Source organism: Mesocricetus auratus, unplaced genomic scaffold (genome assembly GCF_017639785.1).
Source record: "Mesocricetus auratus isolate SY011 unplaced genomic scaffold, BCM_Maur_2.0 Super-Scaffold_100010, whole genome shotgun sequence".
NCBI lineage: Eukaryota > Metazoa > Chordata > Mammalia > Rodentia > Cricetidae > Mesocricetus > Mesocricetus auratus.
Genome location: NW_024429194.1, coordinates 81,116,934 through 81,133,529, shown reverse-complemented (window position 1 = coordinate 81,133,529; position 16,596 = coordinate 81,116,934). Strand labels below are relative to the sequence as shown.

Sequence of the window (16,596 nt, the reverse complement as noted above, 5' to 3'; positions counted from 1 at the left end):
TTTACTAATCTGAATGTTTCCCTCAAGGGATATTAACTACAAAGTGCATACCCCAGAAAGCCTGAGAGATTTCTGTTTGTGAAGTGGCCAAGGCAAGTGTCAGCAGCTCCGGGACACACAGGAATCAAGTGCAACCTAAGAAGAGCTTGAGGTCACTGCCAGGACACACCCACCAGAGATGCTGTCCACACCTGCTCCCGAGGACGCTCCAGTCAAACCCACATGGGGACTTCTGCAGGGAAAGACAGGGGAACTGACCCAGACTAACAGCAACCAATGGTTACCCAAGTGAAGGGCAGGGCGTGACCAAAACCTAGACCTAGATGGGTGTGGAGCGAATGCACAGGACTATGGGGTTGGGCTGGGAGTCATTCAGCAAGGGAAGCCTCTACTTGAATAACTTGGTTGTGGCTGATGGGAGGCAACACCTTGGTTTAAAGGAAATCCAGACTACAGCACCTGTGGGTAACAAAGGACTTTTTCTCCAACAGCTTATGAAAAAGGTTCTACTAGTTCAGCACCCAGCTTACTTATGACTTTGCTTTAAAAACACAAGGCTATGACCGTGACAGACTGAAGTTTGGGGAACAGGAGAAAGCAGGTTTTGTTTTGGAGGAAGTTGAAAACTAGAAGAGGCAGGTAGTGGGAGAGCCTCCAGTTCTCAGTGGTATTTAGCTTCAGGCCAGGCCATAGTCATTGCTTGGCACACGTGCCTCGAACCCAAAGGCAAAGCCCAGACCTATTCTGCTACATAAGCATGAGCATAGCATCAAACTGCCCTCAAAATTTGTACGGCTACACCCACAAATGAGTGCAGTTCCAGACCTCATCGGAGAAGTTTCTCTATGCAGTGGATGGTAGATGAGACAGAAACTCACAACCAGTCAAAGTGGAGAGAGTAAGTATCATTGGAGTGTTCATCCACAATGGAAATTCTGTAACACACACACCCACACACACCACAAGCACATACATATATGTACAATATGCACTTAACACACACACACCATACACACACAGCTCAAAGACCATTATGCAACAGCTGGAGAGCCTGCATGGGACTGAACTAGGCCCTCTGCATATGGGTGACAGTTGCGTAGCTTTATTTGTTTGTGGGGCCCCTGGCAACGGGACCAGGGTCTTTTTGCAGTCCATTCCCTATGGTGGGATGACTTCTTCAGCCTTGATGCAAGGCGGAGGGTCTTGGTCCGGCCTCAACTTGATAAGCCAAGCTTTGTTGACTCCCCATGGAAGGCCTTACCTTTTCTGAGGAGTGGCTGGGGGAGGAAGGAGGGAAGGAAGGGGAACTGTGCTTGGTATGTAAAATGAATAAAATTTTTTTAAAAAAGACTATTGTGGAAACGGGTACCTGATAGAGGTACCAGGCAAGGTCCTGGGAGCAGCTCTTTCAACTGTGCTTAGGAAGGAAGAGAGAGACAAATGGAAGATGGAAATCTAAACGAGGAGAAAGGGAACCAAATGAGATTCTAGATGTCAATAAACAACGTCTGAAGTTGCAGGCTCAGGAGATGATGAACCAATAGCACAAGGAGAGGGTAGGAAAAACCTAGGAGGTTTGGGAATAGATAAATACCTGATATCCCATCTTAAAAATACAGAGAATATGATGTTTTAAAACAGAGAAATGTGGGAGCCCACAGGGACAATTCCAAATGCCCGAAAAGGGAGAAGATGGTACTAAAAATACATTTGACTAAAAATGACTGAGAACATCCAAAAAAAACACCCAACACTGAACAGAGGAGAACCTTGAGGAATGATGTGATACGCCCAAGAAGAAACAAAATCCAGAATAAGGTGTTGTCTTGAGGCCAGAGCTTCACTAGATAGTCCTGGTTAGCTTCCAACTAGTTATGTAGCCCAGGCTAGCCTGGAATTTGAGATCCTCCTGCCTTAGCTTCCCTAGTGCTGGGGTCACAGTGTGTTTCACTACACCCCATTTAAACTACAGTTTTTTAAAAAGTCAGTGGAAGAAATGTGATGAGCTCTTGGAGTTAAAACGAGAACTTGGTGACATCTACAGTCCCGTGAACTACTGTGTTCATAACACTTCCTCTCCCTGTGTCAGTTATGTGCAAATTAGCCTGGGGTTGTGTGTATGTCAAATTCTAACATGAAACAGACTGTTAAAAGCCCTACCATGCATGAAGCCAGAGTATGATTAAGAATGAATGAAGAAGCAAAGAATGATTACATGTGTGTGCACATGTGTGCTGGGAAGGATGAGGCTACTGACATCCCAGCCGACTCCTCATTCTTGCAGTTGCTGTGATACACACACAGTTACTAATGCTGAAACCCTACTGGGTTTACACTCCTTTCCTGAAGGGCCCCGAGGACTTGTACCAGAAACCTTTACTCGTTTAACTACCCTGGTTGGGGTAAACCAATGATTGGCCCGCGGATCCTCACCACCCACACACCTCTCCAGGCCCGGCCTCATTCCAGGACCTGTGCACACACACGCAGAGGCCAGAAGTCAGCAGTGCCATTCCTCCTCTATCACTGGTTGGTTACAGACATGTGTGTCCCCACCCTCCCCTCATCCCCAGCACTGGTGACAGATGCACACTACTGTGCCAGTTTATGTGTGGTTCTGGGGACCCAGACTTGGATCCTCAAGCTTTCACGGCAGCCATCATATCTTCTACAACACCTGCCCCACCCAGAAGTTCACAACATACTCACCCAGGAGTTGAACCCAGGATGCATGCCATTAATCCCAGCACTTGAAGGGCAGAGGCAGGTTGATCTCTGTGAGTTCAAGCCAGCCAGATAGGATAGCAAGCTTATCTCAAAAAATAAGTTAGCAAACAAACAAATCTTTGCATACATATAAATTGACCTAATACTTCTATCTAGAAGTATTTTAAAGGTAGAAAATGACAGGCACACTGTTGTGTGCAAAATATGAACAAGTGAACACTGATCATATCATCCCAATCGGCGGGAATGAGAAACAGTGATCACAACTCCAGTCGCTCACATAGGTCAGTGAGAAGACAAAACAGGTCATGTGATCCTCTGCCACCCCCAGCCCCCGGCTTTTCCAGAACAGCCCATAATAAGTGTCACTTGTCCTACCTGTGCCAGCAAGTCCTGGAACTGCTCTCTCGTGAGCGGCAGGAGGAAGGCTGTGATGACACGCTTCAGCTCCCCCTTTGTCACAGTCTGTCTGTGGGTCGGGTCGAGTACCTGGAAGACCTTTCTCATTTCATCCTTTTTGTTGGAAATCTTTTGAGATAGAATCCGTTCAACATCTAGGAAGGACAGTACTGGGTTGACAAAAGCTGTGGCTGTGGATGAGACAGAGATGCCTAGTGAGTGTGCTTAGACCAAGAGACAGCACGGACTACAGAGCCCAGCTTCCTCTCCTATTTTCCCATATCTACTCATTTAATGCCTCAACAAAGAAAACCTAGCTTTCACCTCTGGAAGTTGGTCAGCAAAGGATCACACCCATTAGGGAAAGAGGTGAAGGTGACCTTCCCATGGGATATAAGAAGACAGGAGGGGAAGAAAAGCGTCTCATACGTCAATCTTTATTTTTACAATTAGTGTGCATGTGTGTGGTGAGCATGTATGCATGTGTGTGTGTGTGTGTGTGTGTGTGTGTGTGTGTGTGTGTGTGGTGTGGTTGATGGAATGCCAAGGCATGCATGTGGAGGTCAGAAGACAGTTTGGGGGAGTGGGTTCTCTCTTTCTACAATGTGGGTCCCAGGTACAAAACTCGAGTCATCAAGCTTGACAGCAAAGTGCCTTTATCTGCTGAACCACCTCAACAGTCCTCCATGAATCTTTATTGTGTGTCTGAGTACACGTGTGTCTATGTGAGTACACATGGATGGGAACATGCCAATGTGGAGGCCAGAAGTCAACGCTGGATGTCTTCCTCAATCTCTGCTCCACCTTTGTTTGTTTGTTTGTTTGTTTGTTTGTTTGTTTTGAGACAAGGCCTCTCCTTAACAGAGGGCAGTGGTGGTGCACACCTTTAATGCACTCAGGAGGCAGAAGCAGGCGGATCTCCATGAGTTCAAGGCCAACCTGATCTACAGATCGAGTTCCAGCACTGCCAGGGTTACACAGAGAAACCCTATCTCAAGAAATGAAAGAAATGAGAGAGAGAGAGAGAGAATAATGAAGAATTTATTCAAACAAACAAAAAACTAGAGCTAACAGACCAGCAAAACCGAGGTGTAAACCTAGCAAGGATTACACCACCACTCTTGATGGGTGCTGGGGAATCTAAACTCAAATTCTCATGTTTTCCTGGCAAGCACTTTATCCAAGAGCCATCTCCTCAACCCCTAAAACAACCTTTACAGTGTCCTATCTGCCTTCTATGAGCTTGACAGTTTTGGGGGAAATCTTTGATTGACTAGGACCCTTCTCCTTTCCAAGGCTGGAGATGTGAACAGCCTGGGCGTGGAAAGGTGGCGTGAAAATGCTCAGCATGCTCTGGGTAAGGGCCAGGGGTTTCAACTTCCTGGGGGCAGGGGGTCCCAACTGATGCTTCAGGTCTCACAGGTCCACAGGCCCCCCATGAGAGGTGACAAGCTCCAGGCCCCCCTGACTTCTATTGAAGACAGAAACAATTGTGGAGAGAGATGCAACAACTCGATGAGCCCCAGAGTGAGCCCCAGAGCACCCCTCAGGGCAGGTGTGCAAGCACCGGGTGCTCTGTTTGCTATTCCACAGCTGGCTGAGCAAAGAGGATGCTGAGGACAGTGGCCAGGCAAGGCCCTCACATCTATTACAAAGGCCTTTTCTTGCACAGAAGATTCCAGTGTGTGACAACAGTTTCAAGGCCTTCTCTTTTATTTTCACAATGGCAGTCAGGGAGCCCAGGCTCTAGCTACGTCTCTTAGAATATGCTTTCTTTTCTATTTTTTTAATCAGCCTGAGAAGACTGAAGGCTTTCACCTCAGGTGGCCTGGGCCAGATCAGAGATTCAGAGGGCCCCTACCCCAGTGACAGGGCTCTCGTGGGTCACAGTGCAAAGTGCCTGAGCCACCTATCCTCCAAGGTGGTGCAAGGAGGCAACCTGGGCTCCCCATCCGTGCTGTGGTGGGTGTCTGTTCCACTCTCACCTAGGGTTAGGCTGTGGGCAATTCCTCTTTGTCACAGCCAAGGGTTGCGCAAGCCCACTGTGGAGCCTAAGGAGGCTAGGCTGCCTCTCACTCCCAGTGCCCACAACTTCTCCAGGAAGGCATCTGGGACACCAGAATGGGGAGAAAGGTGCAAAGACAAGCGCAGATACACGCAGCCACTGAAGACCTAGAAAGCAGGTGGCTGCTCTGGCATGACAGAAGGCGGTGGCACTGTGTGGAGAGCCTGTGGGCCCTTTAAGAAGGAGGACCTACTTGCTATGTGTTATAAATGAAAGTAATATCCAGCTCCTGGTCTCTGTCCCTCTCCCTCGCTCCCATTCCCATCCCCCTCCCGCTCTCTCTCTCTCTCTCTCTCTCTCTCTCTCTCTCTCTCTCTCTCTCTCTCTCTCTCTCTCTCTCTCTCTCTCTCTCTCTCTCCTTCCTGATCCACTGTTATGTGAACGACATCCACCAGACACTCTGGTGACCTGAGCTGTTCCACCATGATGGACCAAACCCCTCTGCAACAGGGAGCCTGAAACCCCTTCTTCTCCTCTGCTTCTGCCAGGCACTGTGGTTACAGGGCTGTAACTGGCTGTCCCTGAGAAAGAGGGGCACGAATGAAGGAGTGGGTACTATGGGAACAGGAGGGGTCCAGGGGAGGCAGCACTGCCAAGAACCATGGATGGTCTAGCCCTCGGGCCTTGTGCTCTGGCTATGGGGCATCACCATGACATTTCCATCAAGAGAATGACAGAACCCTATGTCCTCTCTCTACTTCCCTGCATGGAGGAGGATGGACAGGGGGGCGGCCAGAGTGTGGAGACAGGTCAGGCAATCCCAGCTGCTCAGGCACATGCTTATGGAGCAGGTCCCAACATGAAGGTCACAGAACAGTAAGAGTAAATGGGGGAGATTTAAAAGGCAGAGATACAGAGTGTTTGATCTGATGTGTCATGGGAAGGAGGAAGACAGAGAAGCCCACACAGCCTGACAGGTCGGTCATGGCCTCCACTGACAGGACAGTGGAAGGTCAGGAGACAGAAGTTTCCCAGATGGTCACAGTGAGCCCTTCCCATGAGTCTTTGCTCACGCTGTCACTCTGTGGTAAAATACCCTGGCAAAGCAACACAAGGGGGAGAGGGTTTATTTGTCCCATCATCCCAGGTCGCAGTCTATCGTCCAGGGAAGTCAAGGTGGCAGGGACTTGAACCCAGGGTCACTCCCGGTCCATGGTCGAGAGCAGGCAGTGATGCACTGGATTGGTCTTATGCTTGTCTTCAGCTCCCTCCCCTTTTCGTGTAGCCCAGGGCCTGGCCCATGAATCGGTGTGCATGGGTCTTCCTGCCCCGAGGAGCCCAGTTAAGAAAATCCCACACAGCAATGTCCACAGGTCACTCCAATCCAGACATCTCCTCATGAGGCCACATCCTCCATACCCAGGGTTATTCCAGATTGTGTCAGGTTAACAAACTAAGCACCACAGTCACACTGTCGCTCCTACTAACAAGAGCCGGAAGGAGTTTTCTCTGACTCCAGCCCCTGGTTGTGTACAGCATCAGCCACACCTGTGCCTGAGACCAGTGGCACCATGGCTGAGATGTGACTGTTGCCCTTTAAGTCACTGTGTGTGAGGCTTCATCACATGCATTCTACACCTGGGGCAGAGGAGGACAAGGCTAAAGAGAGAATTCCTGAGTCTAGTGTGGGTTGTCTAATGTGTGCAAGCCCTCTTGAAGGCTAAATCTATAATATGGAGATCAGAGAGTTTGGGACAGGGCAAGCCATGTGGGAGCCAGAAGCCTGTGGCATGGGAAGCACTGGGGGAGGGAAAGGGTAAGGAGAGCTATCTAGGAAACCCCTATTTTGTGGAAAGTAGGATTCACCATTCCAGAACTGCTGACCAGACACCTGTCACTGTCAGCCCCTGTTCCTGGTGCCAAGAACACTGCAGTGGGCAGATCCAGTCTACCATCTGGAGGGGACAAGACAGACAAGGGGCAGGCAGCCAGTATGCCACAGGGTAATGACAGATGGTTGTGAACATAGCAAGGATGGAAAGAGATCAACAGTGTGGGAAGGTGTCACCATGGCCTAGTCTAGCCAGGCGGTACAGGATCCCTCCCCAGGGAGCTTGGGAGCCAAGATCAGAATGTCAGAAATGAACCAGCCAGCTAGCAAGCAAAGGTGACTATATTCTAAACATGGACCATAGCAGTTCTGTGAGAGCCCTATGTAGGAATGTCCTGAGTCTATCTAAGAGAACAGAGACCATGGTGGCTATGGGGGAAGGAGGAAGAGCCAGGGTTAGGAAAGTGGGGGACACCTGCATGTGGGCTTCAAGCACATAGACAAAGGATCGGGGTTCTGTTTTGGTTTGGTTTGGTTTGGTTTGGTTTTGAGACAGAGTTTCTCTGTGTAACTACCCTGGCTGTCCTGGAACTCACTGTGGCCTTGAACTCAGAGATCCATCTGCCTCTGCCTCCCGAATGCTGGGATTAAAGGTTTGTGCCACCACACCCAGGAATCATGAGGGAAGCAATAGCAATGCGTCATCATTCTGGCTACTACAGAGAATGGACTCCGTGGACAAGGAACAAAGGGAGAGGATCAGAGATGCCATACATCAAGACAATGAGGAAATGGGTGTGGCTTGACCCTGGTGCTACCCTGGATGGGGACCACAAACTGGCAAACAGAGACAGAGATCTGCTGGCTCTTGCACCAATCAGATCTTGCAGATAGTGTAGCCTGGGGACTGGCAGAGTCTGAAGAAGCAGATCAGGACTCTGCCTCCATGCTCAGTGTGAGGACCTAGACCAATGACACCACTGGATGAATACTAGGACAAGAGACCTTGTGGAGCTTGTGTAAGGTGTCTGCAACCAACGTGTAAACAGAAAGCCAGCCAAGCAGCAGGTATGTGCTCTGGCGCCTAGTGGGGAAATTTCCACAGAATTAGATTGCTTACACATGACATAGAGCTGGGGAAGGGACAGCAGGAAGAGGACCAAACACAGAGCCTGAAGGTAGAGGAAGGCTCCAGAACCTGCCATCAGACCCCTGAGGATGCTCTGCAAGGCGGGAGCCCCTCCACTCTCCCATCTCCTCTTCCAGCCGCTGAGACTCTCAGCAGCAGCTGGTTCCCACAGAGGAGCTGTGTGGTGAGAATCAGCTAGAGTGACAGCAATTCCTCAGCCCACTGCGTGTCACAGGGGACCCTCTTCGCAATGCACGCTTCCACCCTGAGATCTCTTCTAGACTTTTTGTGTATTTTGTAATTGCTTTCCAAGAAGCCCCAACTTGGCGCTCAGAGCCGTGATTTACAGGCAGCAGACAGTATCAACTGGAAACAATGTGAAAGTACTGGAGAGCAGCTTTTAGTCTCACAAGCCCCATGCAGCCCCTCAGACTAGAAATGAAAACCAGACCCAAACCTCCTCAGCTGCTGCTGGGAGGACCAACCAACGCCATCTTCCTGGAGGGCATCTGGGCAGGCTTTCCGTTGTCGGTTAAGGAACTAGAGAATTCCAGCAGACCGCCACTCTAGCCTGGCCATGATAGCAAGCAAGAAAAGTTAAGAATGTGTACAGTTTCAAACCAAGCCAAGACCCGAAAACAAAATATCACAAAGGACAAGCTGTTCCTCAACAGCCCAGAAAGACAGTGCCTTCTCTCCACAGAGAGGAGGGGGCAGACACACAGCACAGACTAGAAGGAAACAACCCTGTATTCAGTAGCCACATGTACTGATGAACAGACAATAATGCCAGGGCCCTGGCCAACTACATGTGAGAAGCAGCCAGGCAGGTGGCAGAGAGCTATATAATAGCACCCAAGCATGTTAGGTCTCCCATGGCCAAGGTAGCTATTCTCCAAAGGCTGGCTACAGGGGGAATAGTTAAGGCAACACATGGAGTCTCTGCCCATGGAGTACCAGGTGCCTACTGCAGGTTCGAGGCAAGGCATTTGTGGTGGTTTGAAAGTTAATGGCCCCCACAGGGAGTGGCTCTATTAGAAGGCATAGCTTTGTTAGAGTGGGTGTGGCCACTGTGGAGGCAGGCTTTGAAGTCTCTTATTTGCTCAAGCCACACTCAGTGCTCAGACCACTTCCTGTTGCCTGCAAGCCAAGATGTAGGGCTCTAAGCACCTTCTCCAAACCATGTCTGCTGCCTGCTGCCTTGCTTCCTGCCATGACGACAATGGACTAAACCTCTGAACTGTAAGGGAGCCACCACAATGAAATGTTTTCCTTTATAACTGTTGCCATGGCCATGGTGTCTCTTCATAGCAACAGAAGATATCCTTCCACATGCAGAAGCTGTTGGTGGAGTTGGCAAGCAAAAAAGACTCTGGATATCCAACCCTGCCACCACAACCCAAATCCAGGATGGCTGTGATGCAGGAGATGGCCCCTGGAGATCCTGGCTTAGTGTCAGACTACATAGAATGAAAGGACCAGCGAGTGTTAAGTTGAGATACAAAGATAAAAAACTTTTAACTTAACTGTTTTCATCTGTAGTCTGTGTGTGTGTGGGGGGGGGGTGTGTATCTATGTGCATGTGCCACCTGCATGCATTGCCTGCAAAGGCCAAAAGGAAGCGTCAGATTCCCTGGAGCTGGAGTTGCAGGCTATTATGAGCTACTTGATGTGGGTGCTGGAAGCAGAACTCCAGTCCTCTGCAAGCGCAACAAGTGCTCTTAATAGCTGAGCCATTGCTGTAGCCTCAGATATTGGATATTATCTGCTGTACAAGTTACACAGCCACATCTACAAATCCAAGTGCAACCAGTGACAACAGAGTGCTGAATTGCTGGTGGTGCCCACTGGGAGGGAAGAGTGGTATGCCAAACACACAAACACTTATATAAAAGTATACTGTGCAAGAGGGGAAGGTGTGCATGTACTTGGGTACTTTGGCACATATACACGCCTGTGTGTGGAGGCCAGAAGTCAACTCAAGCATCCGTTCCTATCACTTTCCACTCTATTTTTTGAAGCAGGGTCTCACACTTGGCCTGGAGCTTATCACTTGAACAAGGCTAACTGACTCGTCATTGACCCAGGGATCTGTCTGTTTCTGCCTCCATCGTGCTGGGATTCCTCACAAATACCACTCACCATGCCAGGCTTTTTCACTGGGTTCTGGGGATCAAACTCCTGACCTCACGCTTGCTCAGAGGCACTTTACCACCTAAGCAGTCTCCCCACCCCTGTAGACATAGCTTTAAAAAGAATTTAGACGTTTTGCCTGTGTATATGTGTACCATATGGGTGCCTGGTGCCTGTGGAGGTCAGAAGAAAGCATCATATGCCCTGTAGTTACCATGGTTGTGAACTGCCAACCTAGCCCAGGTGCTCAGAAATAACAACCAGCGATCCATAGCTCCAGCCCCAGAAATAACTTTTAAAAAGACAAACACTTCGGTGAACTTTTAATATGAACGGCCAACATGAAAAGCAAATGACAAAGAAGAAATACACTTGAGAAAAGGGCGGGCCAAGGGGCACAGCTCCATCCAGAGAAAACTTATGCCCACTAGTAATAAACTTCAGTACACTGTATGGAAATGGGCAACAGACGAAGCAAAATGCGCACCAGCTAACCCTGAGAATGGGAATTTAGATCCCTACTGAACAAATGTTATTAGGGGCTTAGGAGTTGGCTCAGTGGGTAAAGCTTGCCCTGCAAACATGATGGCCAGAGTCTGGCTCCCAAAAACCCATGTAACACCAAAGGCAGGAGTAGATACCTATAACTCCAGCATGCCTATGACACTAAGATAGGACACAGAGACCCCAGACACTTGCAGCCCAGCTGCCTGGCCTATGCGACAGTGAAGAAAAAGGGAACCTGCCTCAAATAAGGTGAAAGGCAAAGATTGACACCCAAAGTTGTCACACCCACTTGTGTGATTCATACACACATAGCTGTGTGTGTGCAGGCATTGACATGTGTGAGCATACACACACACACTTTTGTCAGAAAAGAAATGTAATTAAAACATAAGTGTAAGCTGAGCATGTGGTGGCACATGTCTTTAATACCAGCACTCAGGAGACACAGGCAAGTAGATCTTTGTGAGTTCAAGGCTAGCCTGGTCTACAGAACAAGTTCCAGGGCAGTCAAAGCTACACAGAAAATCCCTGTCTCGGAAACCAAAATAACAAAACAACACAAAAACCTATAAATGTAATTACTTCTGCTAATGCACAAGATCTTACACTACAATTAATATTCTGTTGGGAAACTTACCAAAGAATGCCTGTATTGATATCAATAATATTCTTTGGGGGAAACACACATGTGCCAGTTTCTGGAGGGTCTTTCAGTGTTAAGAACTCTGCGAGATGGATGCCTGGACTCATAGCCCCTTCACACTAGTCTCCTCTGCTCTACCAGATATGTCAAGTATACTAAGACCACCCCCCTGCACTGTTCTGTAGACATGAAGCTATGAGCTGGAATGGCTTGGCATTTTACTATGTCTTTTTATCAGAAACAACATTAACAACAGACCCCAAGTTAGGATAGACAGGTGGCCATCAGATATCAAGTCTGTATCCCCAAGATCACTAGTAGACACATAGGACCATTGGCGTAAAGTCTCACAAGCATGTGTCCAGCGAGATTAGCGCCTGTCTGTGCTTACAGGTCATAGCCATCTGTCCTTCACATGTCCCTCCCCCCCCTCACGCACTGCATCCTGCATCCTTTAGATTTCCTGCTTGAACCCTGGCTGCTGTGTGCATGCTTCAGTCTCAGCCTTCAGTTTGCCTCTCTTCCTTGTCTCTGGTTGCATTCCTGCAGGGTCAGCCTTTCAGCAGACCCAACTCTGTACTCAGCACCTATCAACAGTGCTCATCCTGAACCAGCGCTCATAAGATGTTTGCAAGTGGCAAATACGTTAAGGAGGAAACGAGGGAAGGTCTAAAGATACGGAATTTGGGGAAATAGTAAGCCAAATTCTGTTAACTTTAAACCAAATGAAGAATCCAAATGGCTTAACTACTCACATCCTTACAAAAACCACTCTGCAAATACGTATTTGTGGCTGCTTTCTCATAACTCCCAAAGGCAGAAGCAACCAGAATGGGGGATGGAGGTAACCAACTTCCGCAAGGCACATGATGGACTGCCAGGTGGCTACTCTACAAGTGAAACGGTGAGACAAGGGACAGCGGTGTGAACAATGAGTGCAGGGCTGGGGTGTGGCTTGACGAGCAGAGAGCGTGCCTAGCAAGCATGAGGCCCTACATGAACTGGGCGTGGTGACATAGCCTATGATCCCAGAGCTTGGGAAGTGGTGGCAAGCGGACCATAAGCTCAAGGTCATCCTTGACTATGGAGTAAGTTGGAGGCTAGCCCACGTTACATGACAGCCTGTCCCAAAAAAGGAGGAGGATGAGCAGGCGGTGATGAGATATGCCCTTTAATCCCAGCATTCGGGAGGCAGAGGTGGGTGGATCTCTGTGAGGTCAAGGCCAGCCTGGTCTATAGAGCAAGTTCCAGGACTACCAGAGCTACGCACAGGGAAACCCTTCCCCCCCAAAAAAATAAATAAAGGAGGATGGGGAGAAAATTTTAGATGTAGACCTTAAACCCTTCATAAAAACATGAACTTGATTTAGATGTAAATCTCAAAACTATGAAATTGAAAGGTTATGTAATGGATGGCTGGGGGAGGAGTTACGTGGGAACGTTTGGTACCTTCTATTCAAAGTAGTCTGCAAACAAGACTACTGGGGGACAGGCCTGCTCCAATTTATACAACTGTCATCTACTGAGTAACACAAACATTAAGCTGACAGAGTCCAGGATCACACAGCCTGGGTTCAAATCCTAACCACTCACTTTAAAACTGCCCATAACTTTGAGGAAAGTGACTTGATGAGCCCACGTCTACATTTCCCCACACAGGATCTAGGGAGGGTATCAGAACATGATTTACAGCATGCCATTAACTGAGCCCGTGTCAAAGTAAGTGGTGTCTGGGGACAGTGTTGTAGTCGCTCGTGAGCACTCACCTGACGAAGAGGGTCTACATAAATCTTGGCAACTGGTCTTCAAATGCTCTTTGCATGGTGAGGAGTGGGGGCGGGAACACGTCAGCTTCTGGGTCCTCGAGTACAGACTATGCCAGTCTGGTAAGATTGACATTCTGTGCATTAAATCCCTGTGAGAGGAAACAGAGAAAATTACAGCATCTTTGTCATGCAAACATGACTGACTTCCAGGAAGCTCCTGTCTGACCATCCTTAAGGGTAACACTAAGCCTTGTTTAAACTGTTTTCAGCAGATCCAAAGAACTCCAAAAGGGCAGAGATAAAGATTGTTTAAATGTTGTTTTCTTGGTCCTTCTCTGCTTAATCGCTGGCCTGACCTTGTTGTTTCTTCCTGCTGCCTCCTAGCTGTGCCTCTTCTCCTCAAGTCTCAACTATTCCCTTCCCAGCATCCTTTGCAGGAAGGTGGTCATTCCTTCTCCTTCAGTTATGACAGCTCTGCTGGGTATAGTAGTCTGGCTTGACACCTGTGAGCTTTCTGTGTGTGTGTGTGTGTGTGTGTGTGTGTGTGTGTGTGTGTGTGTGTGTATTTTCAGTGGTTTATCAGTGCAAGCCAGCACGGATGAAGAGGGGGGAGGGAAGAGCTGGAGGAGTGAATATGATCCAATTACATTGCATGATGAAATTCTCAAAGAATAATTCTTGAAATTAGAGAACGATTAGCACTGCTGACTGACTTCTGGGGCAGGCAGTAAGAGGTGACAAGTTCTGATTCTTGCTGGATGTGTTGATGCACGCCTGTGACCCCAGCACTGGGGAGGTGGAGGCAGGCAGCAGAGGGTGAGCTTGTCTCAGAAACAAAACAAAAAGAATGTTCAGAGTCTCTGGGTGCTCAAGAAGAGCAGCACTGCTAACAAAAAGCACCAAAAACAGGCACAAGGACTCTGAACATCTCCAAATGGCACCCAGGAGTCTCCGCAGACTGTTGGCACTATGGGAGTGAATCTCACAACAATCTGGTACCATTTATTCATGAAAAAGGTCAGATGTCAGGGCTAGCAAGAGAGCTCAGAGGGTGAAGGCACTTTCCGCCAAGCCTGAAACCTGAGCTCCATCCCCAGGCCCCATCTAGTGAAAGGAGAAATTTCAACAAATTTGTCTTCTGACCTCTACACATGTACTTACACTCTGTGTGCACACATGTGAACGCATGCTCTCTTGCACACGCATGCGCGCGCACACACAAAAAGAGACAGACAGAAAACCCACTTCTACAAGTTGTCTTCTGACATTCATAGATATACCACGGCATATGACCACACACATAAACATATACATACAAGCAGCATTATTTGTAATAACCAGAACCTGGAAACAACCCAGATGCCCATCAACCGAAGAATGGATAAGGAAAATATGGTACATTTACATAACGGAGTATTACTCAGCTGTAAAAAAAAATGGAATCTTGAAATTTGCAGGCAAATGTATAGAACTAGAAAACAAACCATCCTGAGTGAGGTAACCCAGACCTGGAAAGACAAACACGGTATGTACTCACTCATAAGTGGACATTAGACATAAAGCAAAGGACAATCAGCCTACAGGTCACAACCCCAGAGAAGCTAGGTAAAACCTAAGAGGGACATACATGGAGGGTCCCAGGAAGGGAAAACAGTTAAGATCTCCTGGGGTGGGGAGATATAAGGGAGAAGATGGGGGATGGGAACAGGAGAGATCAAGAAGATCAAGTTGGGGGAGGGACAGAGGGGGAGAGCAATGAAAGAGGTATCTTGATAGAGGGAGCCATTATGAGGTTAGGGAGAAACCTGGTGCTAGAGAAACTCTCAGGAATCCACAAGGCTGACCTCAGCTAAGACTCCTAGCAATCCTGGAGAGAGTGTCTGAATGGGCCTTCCCCTTTAATCAGATTAGTGACTACCCTAATCATCATCCTAGAACCTACATCCAGTAACCGATGGAAGCAGATGCGGTGACCCACAGCCAAGCACTGGGCTTAGCTTCTGGAGTTTAGTTGAGGAGAGGGAGGAGGGATCATATGAACAAGGGAGGTCACAGCCATGATGGGGAAAACCACAGGGACAGCTGACCCCAGCTAATGTGAGCTCAGAGACTATGGGCTGACACTTGGGGAAACTGCACGTGTCTGAACTAGACCCTCTGAATGTGGGTGACAGTTATGTGGCTTGATCTGTTGTTGGGGGGCCTGGCAGTGGCACCAGGACCTATCCCAGGATCATGAACTGACTTTTTGTAGCCCATTCCCTATGGTGGGACACCTTGCTCAACCTTGATACAGTGAGGAAGGGCTTAGTCCTGCTTCAGCTTGGTATGCCAGACTTTGTTGACGCCCCGCCCGAGGAAGGCCTTGCCCCACTGAAGAGTGGATAGGGGGTGGGAATGGGGGAGGCAGAATGAGAGAAGGGGAGGGAGGGGAAACTGGGTTGGTATGTAAAATGAGAAATAATTTTTTAAATAAAAAAAGAATTAAAAACCACAGCTTCCTGAAGGAGTAGGCAATGAGGCAAAATTTCGAGAGCCAAACCTTAAACAGAAAGCCGAGACTCTGAAAAATTTCCCTGGAAATCTAGCCGGCCACCCGAGTGATGATGGCGGTGGGCACATGGGGAGCCAGGCACATTCTTGGAAAGACCCCAGGCTGCGCTTGCAGGTCTGCACAGCCATGGAGAAGTCTGAGCAGAGCTACCCATGCCTGGCTGGAAGAGGAGGAGTGAATGTCCCAGCACATGCAGCCATGGAAAACTTGGAAGACTGGCTGTCCCCAAGCACTTAGAAAATGTCCCACCATGAGCTGACTACGAAGTTCATCAACCAGCCACACTTGGGGGCTGGACAGAGCAGAGGCCCAACCTTACCAAATGAGTTTAGAAAATTCACCAAACACGAAAGATAACAAATAAATAAGAACACAGAAGGGGATGAGAGCATGACTACATGATTTCATCCATGAGTTATTTCAAATGCCAAGTTCTAAACAAAAGTTTTAGTATGGTCCAAGGTTGGAGAGAGAGATGGTTCAACTGTTAAGAACACATAAGGAACACCCACATCCAATAGATCACAACTCCTGTAATGCCAATTCCAATGGATATGACGCCCTCTTCTGGCTTCCATGGGTATCTGTATTCATGATGTGAACATACCACACACAAACTAACACATGCTTTAAAATAAAATAAATCTTTAAGGGGAGGGCAGGAGGGAGAGGGAACTTGGACTGGAAAAATAATTTAGTAATTATAAATAAATATTAAAATAAGTAAATATTTAAAAAACAAAATTTAAATGAAAGAATGGTCCATGCATGCTTGCCTTCAGAAGCTAGGCCATCAAGAAGAATTCTATGAAAATATATGAAAAATGTTTTTCAATTAAAAAATGTTAAAAGGAAAAAAAACAAGCTAAGTCCTATATCTAGCATAAAAGTAAGGGAGAAAT

General features: G+C 48.1%; 1 protein-coding gene across 6 annotated transcripts in view; it reads right to left on the bottom strand.

Annotated features, from left to right (window-relative positions):
• The window catches only part of Efcab6 (EF-hand calcium binding domain 6), a 185,239-nt gene that overhangs the window by 150,026 nt on the left and 18,617 nt on the right, over positions 1-16,596 (bottom strand). For 5 of the 6 annotated variants that reach the window (XM_040754059.1, XM_040754064.1, XM_040754060.1 and 2 more), the window contains 2 exons: positions 13,141-13,289; positions 3,106-3,317 (listed from right to left, as the gene is read on the bottom strand). In XM_040754059.1, the coding sequence (XP_040609993.1) occupies positions 3,106-3,317; positions 13,141-13,289 (361 nt within the window). The remainder of the gene's footprint in view (positions 1-3,105; positions 3,318-13,140; positions 13,290-16,596) is intronic. The other variant, XM_040754061.1, reaches the window with a different exon arrangement.